Source organism: Pyrgilauda ruficollis, unplaced genomic scaffold (assembly GCF_017590135.1).
Source record: "Pyrgilauda ruficollis isolate IOZ18807 unplaced genomic scaffold, ASM1759013v1 scaffold4, whole genome shotgun sequence".
Classification (NCBI taxonomy): Eukaryota; Metazoa; Chordata; class Aves; order Passeriformes; family Passeridae; genus Pyrgilauda; species Pyrgilauda ruficollis.
Window position 1 is genome coordinate 23,273,911 of NW_024525489.1, and position 17,032 is coordinate 23,290,942.

General features: G+C 46.3%; 1 protein-coding gene across 3 annotated transcripts in view; it reads right to left on the reverse strand.

The window, feature by feature from the left end:
* The window catches only part of DHX57 (DExH-box helicase 57), a 39,099-nt gene that overhangs the window by 2,981 nt on the left and 19,086 nt on the right, over window positions 1-17,032 (reverse strand). The window contains exons 1-17 of one of the 3 annotated variants that reach the window (XM_041477004.1): window positions 12,593-12,652; window positions 11,121-11,319; window positions 10,242-10,394; window positions 9,798-9,962; window positions 8,646-9,448; window positions 7,387-7,577; window positions 7,136-7,257; window positions 6,680-6,875; window positions 5,827-5,951; window positions 4,586-4,719; window positions 3,756-3,810; window positions 3,258-3,454; window positions 2,695-2,811; window positions 2,284-2,380; window positions 1,675-1,848; window positions 964-1,164; window positions 237-513 (exon numbers count right to left, since the gene is read on the reverse strand). In XM_041477004.1, coding sequence (XP_041332938.1) covers window positions 237-513; window positions 964-1,164; window positions 1,675-1,848; window positions 2,284-2,380; window positions 2,695-2,811; window positions 3,258-3,454; window positions 3,756-3,810; window positions 4,586-4,719; window positions 5,827-5,951; window positions 6,680-6,875; window positions 7,136-7,257; window positions 7,387-7,577; window positions 8,646-9,448; window positions 9,798-9,962; window positions 10,242-10,394; window positions 11,121-11,314 — 3,201 coding nt within the window. In that variant the 5' untranslated portion in view covers window positions 11,315-11,319; window positions 12,593-12,652. Of the gene's footprint in view, window positions 1-236; window positions 514-963; window positions 1,165-1,674; window positions 1,849-2,283; window positions 2,381-2,694; window positions 2,812-3,257; window positions 3,455-3,755; window positions 3,811-4,585; window positions 4,720-5,826; window positions 5,952-6,679; window positions 6,876-7,135; window positions 7,258-7,386; window positions 7,578-8,645; window positions 9,449-9,797; window positions 9,963-10,241; window positions 10,395-11,120; window positions 11,320-12,592; window positions 12,653-17,032 lie in introns of those variants that run through there. The other 2 variants (XM_041477003.1, XM_041477005.1) reach the window with 2 other exon arrangements.

Here is a 17,032-nt window from a genome sequence, read left to right on the forward strand (position 1 = left end):
CTTAGGTAGAAATAAAAAATAATATTCACTGTTTGTACTGTATGTAAATACCACTCTTGTTGCTCACATGGCTTTGAACTTCTGCTTATAACTGGACTGTTTTAACAAGCCCTTCATTAACACATAAACAATTCAGGCTAAAAATAAGAATTAAAACATCAAGTGTAGCGTGCTGCATGTCACAACAGCATTTTGCTGCCACACAAAAACACGACCCTCGGGTTAAGAATACTTACAAAAGGTGACTTAAAGGCCAGGCTGGCTGCTATGGTCAGAGCAGGATCCAGGCAGCGGAAAATGGTGCCAAACAGCATGAGCTTGCCAATCCTGACATCCACAGGCAGCGAAGCCAAGTGGTATCCCAGAGGAGTGAGCTTTTCCTCCGGAGTTAACGCTCCCAGGTCCCGCAGTCGCACCTTTGATGCCTGCAAGGACTCAGTCCTAGGGGGCTCGATCAGGCGTGATAAGACAGAGTGAAGACTCTGCTCAGAAAACATCTCCAGGATCTTAATTCTTAAGACAGGGGAGGGAAAGTTAAAAAGAAAATACAAAGAAAGAACAAAAAGCAGCTTAGTTTCATATACAGGATAAAAAAAGCAAGCTTTTGTAAAAACAGATTGAAAAAAGCAAACAGAAAACATGTGTTCGAAGAGCACACTCTAGAAAAGGGCTGGTAACACAAAGCTGAAGTCAGGGAACAATGTAGAGTAGTGAGTCTGTAAGAACAGATTTCTATTTAGTACACTGAGGTTTGAAATAAAGTTTTTACTGCAAAACTGTAATTTGTGCTGCTTTGTTTCCTTTCAGTACAAAGGGGTGCGCAGCGTGCAGCAGGGACAGGAAGGCCTCTTCCTTTAATGTCTGCATGATGATGGTGCTTTGGTGTGGGTTGTGGCAGGTGCTCCCTGCAGCAAAGGAAGGACATTCTGCACACTGGCTTTTTCAGGAAACACAACAGCTCACCTTAGACAGAGCTGCTCCAAGGGCACTCTCTGTATTTCTGGCAGCTGTTGTTTTACAAGCTGATGGTTGTAGTGGTGGCTGCTGAAGAGGTGGAAGCAGACGCCTGAGGCCACACGTCCTGCCCGCCCTTTCCTTTGCAGAGCATTGGCCTTGGACACAAAGGTGTCCTCCAGACTTTCCATTCCTTTGCCTGGGTCGTATCTACAGGAGAGCAGGAGACAGGCTGGTATTCACAGAGCCACAGAACCTTAAAGATCATCCAATTTCAACTTCCTCTGCCACATGCAGGGACAGTTTCCTCTAGACCAGGTTGCTCAGAGCCCTGTCCAGCCTGGCCTTGAACCTCTACAGGGATGGGGCAGCCACAGCTTCTCTGGAAAACCTGTGCCAGTGCCTCCCCACAGTAAAGAATTTCTTCCTAACATCCAATCTAAACCTGCCCTCTTTCAGTCTGAAGCCATTTCACCCCTTGTCCTGTCACCAGCCCTAGTAAGGAGCACACAGAGAACAGGCTGGAGGCTGAGCAGGCAGATGCTGCCAACTTCTGTATGGATACAATTCCACCCCTGCACTTGGATCTGAGTTTAGACTGGCTTTCTCCACCTCACAGCAACTTTCTAAAGACCAAGTTTCCTTCCAGTTTTTCCCATCTCTTTGGAAAACTCAAGGCTTGAAACAGTTTACAAAACCCCAAGGAATGAATGCCAGTACCTTTTCTCCTTCATTTTTCCAGAGTCAATCACATAGACCACGTCATCGATGGTGACAGATGTCTCTGCAATGTTGGTAGAGATGATGATTTTGGTAACTCCTGCAGGAGGCCTGAGGAACACAGACTGCTGTTCTTCACTGGACAGTGAGGAATGAAGTGGATAAACCACACACCTGCAAGGACAACAGGACAAGATGCTCAGGGCATCTCCAGCCTCTTCCTTCTTGGGAACAACCTGCCTGCGCACACTTTTGCCTCACTAGATACTGTCCAGAGTGTTACTTCTCCTTGTAACCATCCAAGGCCAAATACAACCACAAATAAATGTAACTCAGCAAACATTCTGAGATTTCAGCAGCCTGGATCATGCAGAGCACAAAATGGAAACCACTCCTCACTAGGGTCTCCGAGAACTTCAACAACTGTCCTTCCTGAGCTGAGGAGAGAAACAAAAGGAGGGAGCCAACAAGACAGAAAAGGAATTACCCTGACTGGAGTCAGCTCACACATTTAATCAAGCTAATTTATCCCTGGATAAAGGTAGGCTTTGTGCAGGAAATGACTATTTATGGGTAAAGACTGACAGTTTTGGAGCTTTTCTGCCTTACCTCTTGCTGTGCCTGTTATTAAAAAGAGCATTAGTCTGAAGCTGCTCATAAAGCATCTTGATTTCTGCTAGGCCAGGCAAAAATATCAACACAGCACCTATATATGTAGATAAAAAAATTTAAAATCTCTCAACAAAAAGGACAGCACAATATCTTATTAATGTGCAATTATTGTACTAAAAAAGCACACAGGCTGTAACAGTCCTTCACAAAAGACTTCTCAAAGTAGACAATTTTCCTGCCTTCCCCCTCCCATGTATATCACAAGCTTTGTAACTCAACTAGCAATTTATTTTTTTCCAAAATAGTCAGTAGTTACAGAACCTCTGCATGCAAATCATTAGCTTTGGGCTGTCCAAGAAACTTCCAAAGAATCTTCTTTTGTTTATCTCCCAAGGACAATGAAATTACCTGGGGGGTACGAATGTCTGCCAGCAACTATCCATTCCAGCAAGGCTTCAATTAATTCTAGATTAACTTTGTCCAAGTCCATGACAGACATTGTTTTCAACACTGCCTTGCTAACCCCTGGGAAAAAAAAAGAAATGAAAGATGCAGTAAATCCATGTCTTGCAAAACACATCTGTGGATGCATGGGACCAGTTACAGGTTTGTTTAAAGAGCACCTGGCTTAGACCTGAAGAGGGCTGATCCATGCTGTGCCTCAAGCAAAGCTGCTTCAGCAAGAACAGACACAGAGAGCAAAGTGGCACTAACAAAGCATCTGAAAATGGATGGAAAGAGACAGTAGCTGAAAATTGTCCATTTTCAGATGCTAAGAACTAGTTTCAGTCAAGACCTTCGCTTGTAGTTTAAGAGAACAATGGGTTCTCTTTTCTTTTAAACTAGCAGGAAGTTTCTCATCTAGAACTTCACAAGTGCAAATCTCTGAATTACAGATAAGCATTCAGCTTACAGTGACAATATCCCACGTTGTCTGTGTGCCAATTTATTAAATTTAAGAAGGAGTTCACCTTTATATCGTGTAAGGAGCTGCTTCAGAGTTAACTTCTGGTCTGGGTCTGAATCTCTGACCACGGTGTCAGTGGTTTCCAGAAGGCCAGCACGCCTCAGGTCTTCCTCTACTTCTTCAAATGCAGTTCTTTTGTGTCTTCCATTCTGTTCTTGCTTTACCTTCCTCCTGTAGGGACTGCTGTCCTCTAAAACATACCTGGACAGCAGAAGAACATTTGGTAGTGTGGAAAGAAGCCTAACAGTTTCCTTCTAATAACTAACTGCAGAGATAGGGTATCTAAAATATATTTTTTTTAAGTCTGAGAGGAACTTTGTATAAACCATAGATAATATGAAGGTCAAGGTGCTTTAGTAGAGCTCCAAGAGTGCAGGTGATGAGGGAGATCTGAGAGGATTTACTTTTTAAATAAATGCATAGAACTACTGCAGTCTCAAAGTCAAAAGTGCAACCTCAACCTCACCACCCAAATACATCTGAGAACACGTGAATTTCACACCTTGTCATTGCAATCACATCTTCCAGAAAAAACTGGTCCACAGGAAACGTTCGACCTGAAAGGAAACATGAGAATAAATCTATCTACACGTGCCACAACAGCATGGAGAAAAGAGGAAAAAGACCAAAAGATTACTGCAGTTTTATACAGGTTATTATGACATACACTGGCTTCACAGCTCTCATCTACACTGCACTCTTCAACACAATTTCTGACTAGGACAAACAGTGGGTGTCTTCCAAGCACGGAGTGTTCAAGGCCAGGATGGATGGGGCCTTGAGCAACCTGGCCTAGTGACAGGCCCGTGGCAGGGAGTGGAACTAGTGGACCTCTAAGGTCCCTTCCATCCTAAACCAATCTAGGATTCCATGGTAACATGCACAATGCACTCACACAGGCAGAGAAGGGCAGATACACTCAGGGGAACACACCCATGTTCCTCTCCAGCTCCACGTCATAACTCAGCAATTTAAAAGGCACATTGGGCTAAACATGTACACATCCAGCTGGATCCTCTCACTGATCCTTTTCTCACAAGGATACAGGAGAGTCTTCAGCTGTGGTGAAACTAACCCAGGGAACCATGTCATGCACACACCATATAATGATTGTCTTCTGAGGAGGGAAATTCTGCTGGTATACAGACAGCACAAAAATGTCAACGTTTCCAAGTCCTTTCTCTCCTAAATCTCATTAGTCTCTCCTCTAAGTCTTCAGCATCGAATTTCTGGTATACATCATCATCTTGAATTGAGAAATACTTTGCAAGAAGAAATAGTGAAAACAAATCTCTAAAGCGATGAATGACAATAAAAATAAGTGTTTTTCACCTGGTATGTTAATGATTGGACAGGAGTGGAAGTACTGAGAGAAAAGCTCAGCATTCAGGGTGGCACTCATCAGTATAATGCGCAGGTCTGGCCTCTGAACCATTATATCCTTCAAAACCAGCAGCAGGAAGTCACTGAAGAAAACAGGCAAAAGAACATTTGAATGTCTCCAGCATTAACTTTCAGACTATTTTTCTCCCTTTCTGTCCACCTTTCTGTCCTGGTGTTTTCAATTGCACAGCAACACCATCACAGAAACATGAGCTTGTTGGAATGGCCCAGTGAAACGCAATCTGCAAATCTGACTCTCTTCTGGTTGTCCCTTACTGGAATGTCAGAATTACTTAGCAAAACCAGTTAAACAAAAAATTTTATAAATGACTTACATTAATGACAACACAAGAACATCAGATAAGAAATTAACTCAAAGTAACAGATGAGTCCTTATTACTCCTCTTCTTCACTGGAAGAGTTACTCAAACTTACCCACACTTCCCTGCTCACTGTATTTTTCCCTCTATATTTATAGCTTTTGTGGCATGACTAGAAGACTGGCTTGAAGTGATTTAAATAAAAAGAGGGATCCTTGAGAAACACAAGCACTTTTAAGTGGCTAAAATACCACCTGAGCTTAGAATAATGGGTAGGAGACAAAGCCTCTTAGAAACCCACTGCACTGCAGTGTTAGACAAGGAAAACAAAGAAAAGGATGCTTGCCACTTAATTTACAGAGATACTGACAGACATTATCTTTTGTCTGTGATCAGCAGGTAACTGAGGTAAAACTGCAGGAGGCTAGAGCAGGATAGGATGAGACTGTCTAGTAAAATCTACAGGCTGGAAGGAAATGCGAGCATTTGTCCCTTGCTCTGCTGAATCGGCATCAGGGGAAAAAAATCCCCAAAAGGCATGTGAAGAATTATGGTATTTGATAAAAGTCGAAACAAGGAAACTGTAAGAAACAGACAGCTTTGGTTAAAAAGTTACTTAACCCTCCAGCCCTATCCAGAACCTCTTTGCAACACTGCTGCAATGTGAGGGTGCTTTGGAGGCACAGCAATTTCTGAGAGATGTGCTTTCTCACAAGCTGCTGCAGGACAATTTCCCACTGCCCAAAGACAAGAACCTAAACCCAGCCTCCTTCCACCATCCCATACCACTGCCACAGGATCAGCTACTTGCACCTTAGCCACATTTGACTACGTTTCTTCATTTAGCTTACAGGATAAGAGATTATTTACCTTTCTTCTGTTCTTTCATGAACTTCATCAACAATAACATGAGTGACTCCCTGCAAAGTCAGATCTCCTTCCAGCCTTCTCAACAGCACACCAGTAGTGCAGTACAAAAGCCTGGTAGCTGAGGACTTGAAGGGTAAAACAAAGCATTCAGTTGACTCTGGGCAAATTAACACAGTGCAAACAGAATATGTGCTGCTGTAAAGCATTTGGTTTCAGATCAGTGCCAGGTTTGACTGAGAGGGAACAAGCAAGCCGTGCTGGAGATGGATTTTAATTTCTTGACTGGCACTGACAACACCTGCTTCTTACCAAGGGGCATTGCTACCTATCAAAAAATATGAACTGCTTTTCCTGTGGACAGTGTTTCCTGATAAACAACTCAGATCTCTCTTCCTAGGAAGATTTGGTGAGTCTCTTTTTTAGCATGCTTCTTGGAAAAAGCAATCAGCTGCAACACAGACAAAACTTCACTTCCAACACAGCAGTTTCTGTCTGGCTGTAGGTGCACCCTTCAGTCTCCACTTGGGAGACACATGGGAATGGCAACAGGCAGAAGAACAGCCAGTAGCCTTCCAAAGGACAGCAGGATTACTCACATTACTCCCCTTCACCTGGCTCAACAGAAAGCAAACCTGCAAGACACAGCACTGCACTCTCATTCTGCAAAGTGAACTGTGCAACTTGAGAAGAAATAAAATACAGAACATGTTTCATAGTATTTTTTAAATACAGATGATACAAACTTGCTTATCTCACTCCATGGCAGGTTTAGGGCAGAGATTCTGTGCACTAGAGAAGCATTAAGCACATTTTAATAGGAGTAAATGAAAACCAGCAAGCAAAGCATATGTACCTTTACACTTTCCAGACGGATCTGATATCCAACAGTGAGTCCAATCCTTTCTGTTCTTTCCTTGGCTACACGTTCAGCCACAGAAATGGCAGAGATCCTGCGAGGCTGAGTGCAGATGATGTTTGCAACTCTGCTTGGAGAGCCTTGCAATGAAGCATCCAAGATAAACTGAGGAATCTGAGTGGTTTTCCCACAGCTGCACAACAAAATCAGGAATTAATTAAAAACCCTACAAATGCAATATCTTCCACCCACATCAACTGACTGCATCCCACTGGAAATTTGTTTTGTTTCATTAGTGTGATCCTTCACATGAAGTTCACCTAGGACTGCTGTCACTGGTTACACTGGTCACAGATAAGCCACCAACCCAACCTTCCCAGAACATGGATCACATTTCATGTTATTCTGTGTACACTTTGATACATAAAGTCTGTATGGCAATCACACTCTTACCCTGTCATGCCACTCACAACAAGAACTTGGTGACTCTCAAGCAAACCCAGAATGTTTTCTCTCTCTTGCCATGCAGGGAGCTTCTGTCTTTCATACAGCATGGACTGAAAGTGCCTGGAAGACTGATGGACAAAGACAGCACAGCAGTAAGGACACCACTGGGATGGAATAGAACCATCTAAAACAACAGCTTTCTCTTAAATATTTATTTCCCTAAAGTAAGCAACAAATCTACGTTCTGCACATTGTACCTTTTTCTGCCGAAACTGTGCACAGATTTTAACATTTTCGTTATACAGAGACTTTGCCTGCACATCATACTTTTTGGAAAGCTTCTTCTTCAAGTTCACATAACTCTCATTCTCCACAACAACTTGTTCGGGCTCTTCCTCCTCCTCTTCTGCCACCACCTCTTCTTCCTGAGGCTCTGACACTGTTGAGGCTTGAGACAGAGAGTGTACAGTTAAATATTGTTGTTACTAAGGAACGGGCAGTGAAGGAAAGAGAGACATGCTCCAGGCAGGGTTTCCAACAAAGAACCTTGTTAGATGGGCCTGAGGGTCTGAGGACTGTTTCAGATTTGTCAGCCAGCCCTTGACTGTTTTAAGGCTACTTTTACTAAAAAAAAAAAAAAAAAAAAAAACAAACACAAAAAAACCCAAAAAAACCCATAACTTATTTTATAGCCTACGGAATATTTTATAACTAAAGAAAATTATTTGGGATCTCAGTTTCTGGAACAAAGCCGTCTTTCTGCAGAAGTGTTCAAAAAATGGAATACTCTGTCTTACTGTAGCAAAAACACAGCTTGTCACTATTTAAGAGCTCTACAACTCAATGCAGTTGTTCTTGAACACTGTCTTGAAAAAAGCTTGCCTTACGTAAAAGTAGTTTTGGAATTGAGAGCTGGAAAGTCACCCTGCCACAAGTGACACAGACTCAACTCTCCCTCTTGGTAGTGAAATCAACCTGCCTGCACCAGCATAAATAGAAAGCGATGATATCTTGAACAATGTTCTAGAACCACTTTCCACATTTGCTCAGCCTTAAATCCACCTTTGTAAGTGAATTTTGAGGAGCTGTTGGTAATTTTAAGTAATCTAAAAAAAGAGGTTTCTGAATTGATGAGTCGCAGATGCAGCAAAGCTTGCAAACAACCTTCCCTGTTCCCTTCCAAGCACATTTCTCTGGTCCATTCTGGTGAGCTCACATCTCTCAATGCTGTCCATGGATTGTTTGGCAATGGGCATCACTCACTCTGCCAAACTAAACTCTCTGCTCCTTGAACTCAGCTCTGGCCAGCACAAAACCTCTGTGCTGCAGCTTGATTACAGAAGGAACTTCCTGAGGCACAGTCAGATCACGGATCTGGCTCACCACATGACTTCAATCTCCAGAAATAGATTTGGAACAGATGGCTGAACTGGGGCCTCTGCCTTGTCTCTCTTTTTTCCTTTTAAATCTTTCTGACTGTTCCTATCCCAGAAACCATTGAGGAGATTTGGTGTACCTTCAGCCTGTTGATTTGAAGCAGGTGCACTCTCTGTCTGTGGCTTTACAGGAGGTGCTGCCAGCAGGGAGACAGGAGGAACACTGAACTTGTGTTGAGTATTGCTCAGGAGCTCACTGATCTCGTGTTCATCTTCTAAACAAGACACCAAGGTGTACACCACTGGCTCATGAGACTCTGCAGCTGCCAAGGCCTTTCCAAAGAGGAATTCAGCAATGTGCAGACGACAAGCAAGAGGCAGATTCTCATCAGTGGAGTAAAATGCCACAAGAGGTGCCTGAAGTGGATACTTGTTCTCGTCAGGAAATCTTACTTCAAGTTCATATATGGGACCATCACTATGTCTGAGATGAGCATCGTCTACAGAGTTCTTGGATGTGTTTAGTGGATGGTTTGGAGGGAATTCATGTCTAAATCTGCATTTTGAACCAAACCTGCAGCCTCCTTGGAGGTAAAATTTACATATTTCCTTTGAAGTCTGTTTTCCTGTGTCCCTTGTACTTTTTTGTTTAGATTTACTGAACCTGTGTGTTAGGTAGTCCAATTCCAAACTAAAAGTCCAAACACGATTTTTAATCCTTTCTACAAATTTCTCTCCATAAATTGACCGGAGGGCAAAAGCTTCTTCTTGTCTCTGCTCTAAACATTCCTCTTGACTGGCTTCAGCAGCTGCTGCAGAAACCTGCATCTTCTCTCCATACCTTTCAGAGAAGCACTGCAGTAGCAAATACTCCAATGATGCCCCAATATTTCCATTGCAGGATCTCAGCACCGCCCTGCAGCGCTCACCGTCAAAACCATACCTGCACCAAGAGAGAGCAAACAGGGCAGCAAGTGAGTGAGAGACTTGTATGCAGCAAAATAACCACAGATCTGGCTTGATCAGCCTCACAGCAAGGGAGCGTGCATGCCACTGCCTCACACCTCAGAATGTAGCATTTAATAGTTTCAGGGTTAGATTTCCCCACTCAACTACAGAAATTAAACTCTTCATTAAAAGCTGTCACATATAAAATGCTCCCAAACCAAGCAAAAGTATTGAATAATTATTAATGTCTGAGCAAAATGGATGAAGAACACAAGGAGGGCTTACAGAGTATTGAGACCAGGGATCTACCTCTTAATGATACAAATCATTCAATAAAGCATCACCTGGAGAGTTTGTGCACAGCAAATGGAGACACTTCACTGTCTACAATTCTGTGCTCAGCTGGCTCAGCAGACAACCTTGGCAATACATCAGAAGCTTCCTGTTCTGTTGACCAGCACTGCTCATCATCAAGGTAATCAGGCTCGTCATCATCTTCTCCAGCTACACTGATAAAAAGAGTCACCAAGTTAAAATGAAACAAAATTAAAATGTTGAGTAAACATAAAACTCTGCCTCTGCAGTTTTAAATCCTTAATTTAAATGGCAGATTTGGCTACCCCTTTCCCAGTGTTAATATTGTAGAAAAACAAAGCAGAGTCAAAACCATAGGATTTGAGATATACTTCAAAGTTAAGGGAAAAAATACTGTTTCCATTTCTGACAGTACGCCTGCTAATGCATGCTCATGTAGAGAAGCTGGAAGCAGTGCCTCCATTTAAACTAACTCTGATTCGGGCGCCAGCTCCTGCCCTTGCAGCTCTTGAAGGAGTTCTTTCACTCTTCTCTGGTTCTCTGATGTCATGTGTATGGTCTGCAGAGGCATTCTTGCTTCAGGTCTCTGCTTCATTTGCCCTCCTCTTCTGGCAGGGGCACTTGATCTGAAAATTAAAATAGGACATAACCATGAGTTATCTGCCTGGCTCAAATGTTCTTTACTGAATTGGAATGTTAGGGCCCAAACCTGTAATTCAAAACAGGAAAATCACAACAAGAGAAATCCATCACCTAAGGATTATTCAGCTGGAGTCACTCTTATGTGACCAGGATTTCTATGTCTTTATCTGCACACACATGTGCATACACGTATTGTATCCTATGTTGAATCCAAAATTATTTACTGAACACTTTGCTAGGTAAAGATGTTCTTAGACTACAATACAAACACATATTTCTAAGCTAGATGGGTCAGAACACACACAGGATACTAAACTAATTCTAAACTGCTGATTTTCCATGGCCCAGCTTCTGTTTTGTAATACACAAATATCCTGTGTTTATTAATGTGTACTGACCAAAAGTGTCCTGAAATTACTTTATCACCAAAGAAGAAAATCAGAGGTTATAATCTTTAAAAAATAAAACACATTCCTAGGTATCAAATGCATAAAACATTAATCAAAACAGACATGTAAAAACTACTTCATAGTGAAACACTTCCATCACCCTTTCACTCTTCTCTATATTCAAACATGTCCAAAAACCAGCCCCAAATGTCTACCCACATCAACATACAAAAAGTATCTCAAATGGCCCAAAGTATTGCAAACAACACCCAAGTATCCCAGACACCTCTATGCCAATCCCCCCCAAACCAACAGAAATACCTGGATTCTAGCCTTGGCTCCTCAAAGAGACAAAAATCATCTCCATCGTCCCAAATTTTGGTTGAACATTTCCTATTTCCACCAAGCTGAGGCTTGTTTGAATGACCACTGCTGCCTCCTCGTCTTCCACCGCCTCCTCTCCCTCGTCCTCCTCCTCTGTTGGGTTTTCCTTTTTTCCTCGCTAACCAACTCATGTTTCCTTGGGGAACAAGAGGAAAAAAACAGTCCCTAGTTGTGAAGGTGATTAAGACCATTGTGTATGTCTGAGCACACATTATTTGTTTTTTCTATGTGACAAGGCACCCTCTCAAACCACTGTTGATTATCTGCATGTTGATGTGTCTGTATACACCTGGAGCAAAAAATATCCTTCTGGAACATTGTTTAGTGAGTTCTGTGGCTTTAGAAAATAATATTCCTCAGCCAAAAGCTGCAAGTTTGGCAAAACTCTCTGCCAAAAGAATGTGCCTACCAGCAGTGCTGCCTAACCTGGGAACCCCAGTTTTGCCACTCTGTTGGAACCTCTTGGACACAGAAGCCCACAGGACAAACCTTCAAGGGAAATTTCACAGAAGAAAGCAGCCTCTGCCCCATCACTTTTTAACTCGGCAGCTTGCAGGGCTGAGACTAAAAGGTGGAAGGGGAGCTAAAGCCCAAGACACAATGGCTTTTTTCACATTATCTCACACCGGGCTCCCTTCTGCAGGGAGCTGCCCAGGCTGCTGAGCCTGGTCAGGGGAGTGACTGCACTAGTCCTGGCAAACAGGCGGCCTCCTCCCCTTCTCTCAGCAGCGTCCTTCCCAGCGCTGACAGCCCGCCAGGGCTGCCCAACATTAACACATCCTCCTACCGCACCTCCTACTAATGGGAAGCTATTGCAGGGGACAGGCGAGCAGCTGTGGGCAATCCGGCAGGAATTTCTTCCCTGGATCTTTGCACTGGCACCTCCACAGCCGGGACACAAGTAACAGCCCAAACGAGGGCTTGGGAAGGAAGCGAGTTCCCCTTTTTGTGGCCGCTCTCCCCACTCTAGCTCCACTGGGGCTGGACAGCAGCTCACAGCCAAGCTGACCCCGCCCGGAGCAGTTTGGCAGAAAGGAGGGAGGGAGAAGGGAGACCACGGCAGGAGGGAGACCATGGCAGGTGCCCGGAGGCCTCTGTCACACAGGGTTCTGTCTCCTTCCTCTCAGCTCAGAGCTCAGAGCACAGAGCCCCGGGCACGGAGCAGCTCCGCCGGCTCGTCCCGCCCTTTCCCGTGGCACCTTCCCCTCCACGGCTGTCTGGGGACCCTCAATCCTCTCCCAGCCCCGCTCTCCCCGGACCCCGTCTCCTGCCCACTCCCCTCAGCTCCCCTCAGGGAGAGCGGCTCTCCCCTCGCAGAGGCCCCGCGCACCCCCTTCCCCTCCACCCCGCTCTCTGCGGAACCGTGACGCCCCGGCAGCTCCACCACTCCTTTTCCCCAGTGTTCCCACCTCTCTGCCCGGTTCCTCCCGGACCCCCCGATCCGGATCCGCAGCGTTTCCCTTCCGGGCCACGGCACCTCCGCCCGCCCCGTCCCGCCCCGCTGCTGCCGCCCCGCCCCGCTGCCCGCACACCGCGCCCGGCGCTGGCAATTGCGTGTGGCGTTTGGATATCTCTGTGTGTGTGGCTGTAACAGTGACACCGGCTGTTTGTTTCTCAGCAGGCATGTTGGTTTTTAAAGTATCTCTTGTGTTCTCGAGTGAAGACGAGAAGGGTGCTTGAAAATCTCGGTAGGTGCTGGCTGCACCAACCCACAAGTTACTGAGGGAGCTGGGCGGGCTCGGCCTGGAGAAAAGGAGGCTCGGGGGATCTTTGTCACTCTCTGCAATTCCCCGACAGGAGTAGCCAGGTGGGGGTCAGCCTTTTCTCCCAGGTTACAAGTGACAGAACGAGAGGAAACGGCCTCAAGTTGTGCCAGGGAAGGTTTAGATTGCCTATTAGGAAACATGTTCATGGAAAGGGTGGCCAGGCATTGGGACAGACAGGCCAGGGCAGCGGTCCGGCACCCCCAAATCGGAGTGTGGGACCCTTCCCCAGCTCCCCCAAGCCCCCCCAGAGCCCCCTGCCCACCTTGGGCTGGGCACAGGGGCACTGGAACTGCTGGACTTGGCAAAACCCGGACCCTCCTGACCCCCAAATTGGGGTCTGGAACCCCCAAATCAGAGTCTGGGACCCCCAAATCTGGGTCTGGCACCCCCAAATCAGAGTGTGGGACCCTTCCCCAGCCCCCCAGAGCCCCCTGCCCACCTTGGGCCGGGCACAGGGGTACTGGAACAGGTGAACCTTGCAGAAGTCGTCGGCCACGGCCACCACGCGCTCGTGGTGCGAGCGGCACAGCGAGTTGATGTCGGTGCCGTCGGAGCCGTCCGGCCACACCCCTGCGACACCGGGGGTGGGGAGGGGGTCAGGGGGACCCCCAAAACTCCCCCGGGCACCCCCCCGAGCCCCCAGACCCACCGAAGACGTGGAAGCCCAGCACGCAGGTGTAGGAGGCCCACTCCCGGTCGCGGCTCTCGAAGCGGTTCCGCAGCAGCTTGCAGCCCCCGGCCACGTCCCCTGCGGGGGGGGGTGGAAAGGGTGGCCAGGCATTGGGACAGACAGGCCAGGGCAGCACCATCCTTGGAAGTATTAACCCTGGCATTTGGGGACTGCCTTGGTGGTGGGCCTGGCTGCGCTGGGTTAATGGCTGTACTCAGTGGTCGTAGAGGTCTTCTCCAGCCTTCACTACAAAACTCCGTGTGTGGGACTAAAAGGGAGGAAGGTGGTACCAGTTTCAGAGTGAGGGTGACATAAGTGACAAGAGGCCCCAAAGCTGTGTCACTGAGGTGGGGAAGGCCTCTCTGCAGATCCCTGTGCACACAGGGTTGCCCATGACACCTGCCCTGCAGCACATCCTGTCAGGTCGTGACTATGGATGGAGACTCCACAACCCCTCCAGGCAACCTGTATCAGGTTGGTGTTTAAAGAAAAAAACTACCACAAAAAATAAAAAGAAAATTTACACACTGGTTTGGCTGTATAAGAACCACCACAGCCCCCAACCTAGAAACAACACCTGCCACGAGGGTGTTTCCTCAGGGTCCTTCTGCAGATGGTGGCCACAGCCGCCACTCTGATGGTCCATTTGGGTCTGCTCTGTCCCATAAAGGCTCCCCACCACCTCCACAAGGGGAAGAATGGTTCATAGCAATGACTCACATTCTGTGCCACCAAAGGTGCCTGCTCCAGCAGGGCTTATGTGCTCCATGGACCCACCTCTGGGAACAGCCTGTCCACAGGAGATGGAGAGTCAGCTCTGGGAGAAGTGGCTCTCTACAAATGCATTGCATGATCTCATGGGGTTTTGCCTCTCAGATGCCTTCTTGTCTCGAAGTGAAAAGACTTCTATTCTTATACATATATATACCATTCTCATTTTCTAGAGGGGAACTGCAAAAGGACATCTGAGTGTTTGCTTGAGGGGAACAGTTGATTTTGTTCAATTTTCTTTGCTTCTGAAATAGCCAGCTTAAAAAAAAACCCAAAATAAAAAAACCCTAAACGTAGTCAACAACAAAACCAAACCAAAACAAACACACACACACAACCACCAAAAAAAAAAAAAAAAAAAAAAAAAAAAAAAAAAAAAAAAATTGCTCTGTCCTCTGTCCCTAGACCTTGACTTCATAGGTAGCACCATCTTCCAGAGAACTTCTCTTAATTTAGGAGCCTGTCCTTTCAGCTCCTTTGCTGGGGCTCCACATTTATCTCTGCTGCCCAGCAATTATATTGATTTAGGCTGTGCAGTTTCACATTTCACATTTTCTGCCTGCAGGGTATCTTTGAAGCAGATCTTTGTCTTTCAGGGAGAAATGAGTCTGCCTTTTGTTACTGTGCCTCCTCCTTTATGTCTCCCTGTTCTTATGCTTCAGAGTAGCGGTGGACTGGCCCAAGCACTGCCCTGACAGCCCTGCTCTTGCATTCTCCACATGCTCCCTTTGGAGCAAAGAGCCCTCCAGTGAAGGGCTGATCCTCCTTAGGGAAGAAACTGAGCAGGTGTGGAGGGCTGCTGCTCCCCACCCTCCAAGCCCTTATTTATTTTTACTCAAAATAAAATTTTTCATCATCTAGTAAGAAACAGAAAATACTCAGGTGCTGGTTCGCGTTGCTGCTCCCCTGCCATGGCTACTTTGGCACCCTTGCCCTTGGTCCCTGCGCCTTCTTGGCCCTGGCATCCCTAGGAAAGCCAGGGTGTCAGCAGGTAGGGAGGAGCTGGTTCCGTTTCCCTGTCCCCAACTGGAGGTTGTCTTTTTTGGATGCCACAGGAGGTACTTTGGATCCTCTGAGCCTGGCAGAGCAGCACGGCCACACCAGCCAGCGCCTGGCCCCACGTGGCCCCGCTGCCGTCACTTCCCAGGGCTCCTCGCCCTCCCTCCCCAGCCCTGTGCAATGCTAATTAAAAAGTCAGAAATTCTGCAACGCCTTCTTCCAAGTGCACAGTCCTGGTTTTTCATGGGCACACGAGGATGTGACCCGAAGATTATATAATTAGAAGACTTTTGTTAACGCTTGCATTTCAAATCAGTGATTAGCATGTGACAGTCCCATCTTGGGAAACGTCAAGCCACCATTGCTCTCCTCTCTCTCTCTCTCTCTCCTTTCTTGCACAGTGCTAATTCCCAACTCTAGCAACCACCAGTGCTGAAGGATCTTCAGATAGCCTGGGGTAAGTTTGAAATGTACTCGGCTTGGGATGAAGAGTGGGGTTAATGATGCTATTTTTCATCTTATGGATAAAGCTAGAGCCATAACTAATTATATTGTGCGTGCAGCACATAAAATGATATTTAAAGTGTTTAGCGTCTTCAGTGCCCACAGTTATTTTCAGCTGATTTCTTCTAAGATTCTGAATGGAGATCTAGCTTCTTAGTGTGCTGGACAATCTTGTTAGGTTGCATTTATAATGAGGTTTCTAAAATAGTTTAAAAAGCCTTTTTTTTTTTTTTTCCCTCTCACCATTTACAAGCTAAATTGAAACTGAAGTATCATGCTGAATTGACTTATTTGGATGACAGCTGCATTAGAGTTAGTTGCACACAAAGTGCAAGAGTGACGAGAGTAAATAACTGATTTTTTGTTCTCTTTAGAGGACTGGGGTTTGTTCTCCAAGTGGGATATTTAAAACAGCCAGCAATCTCAGCCAGCAGCATTGAGACAGTCACCAGGAAGATCCCAAGCATTTATTTAGGAAAACTGTGGATGCTTAATAACTGAAGCAGCAAAAGTGCACATGGAATCCTGCACTGTTACCCATGTCATGAATTCAGAAGCAGAATGAGGCAGGAAGCCAGACAAACAGTAACAGTTCTGCTCCAAGGCTAGGCTGTGAACGCTCTACTGAACCCTGCCTGCTTGCATGCTGAAGCTTGGTGTAGTGCCTCAGTGTTCTTGATCTGTGATCCTCTGCACAGCTGATTCTCTCCCCCAGTTGTGCCATTCCACATGAGGGGAGCACTGGGAGGGGGAGCACGGCTGCACAGTTGCAGTTCAGACTGCAGGACCTGCCTCCCCTCTCTGCACCATGCATGGCTTTGTGCAGGAACCCCACTCCTGTGCTGCCTCAAGGGCACAACTCACTGGGACCTCATCCATCCATCCATCCATCCATCCATCCATCCATCCATCCATCCATCCATCCATCCCTCCCTCCCTCCCTTCTCCCTCAGGGGATCTCATGGGAAGTGGGTGCTGGGCCCAGGCTCTGTTAACAGGTTGGCTGCTGTGCTGGGCAGGGGGGCTGCAGTGCCAGCTGCTCGTGCAAGGCACCAGGGCAGGGTTCTTTGCTGGCCACCAGTGGCCAGCAGCATGGCAGTCACAAACAACAGCAGAAGTGCTTTGGTTCCAGCAGATTT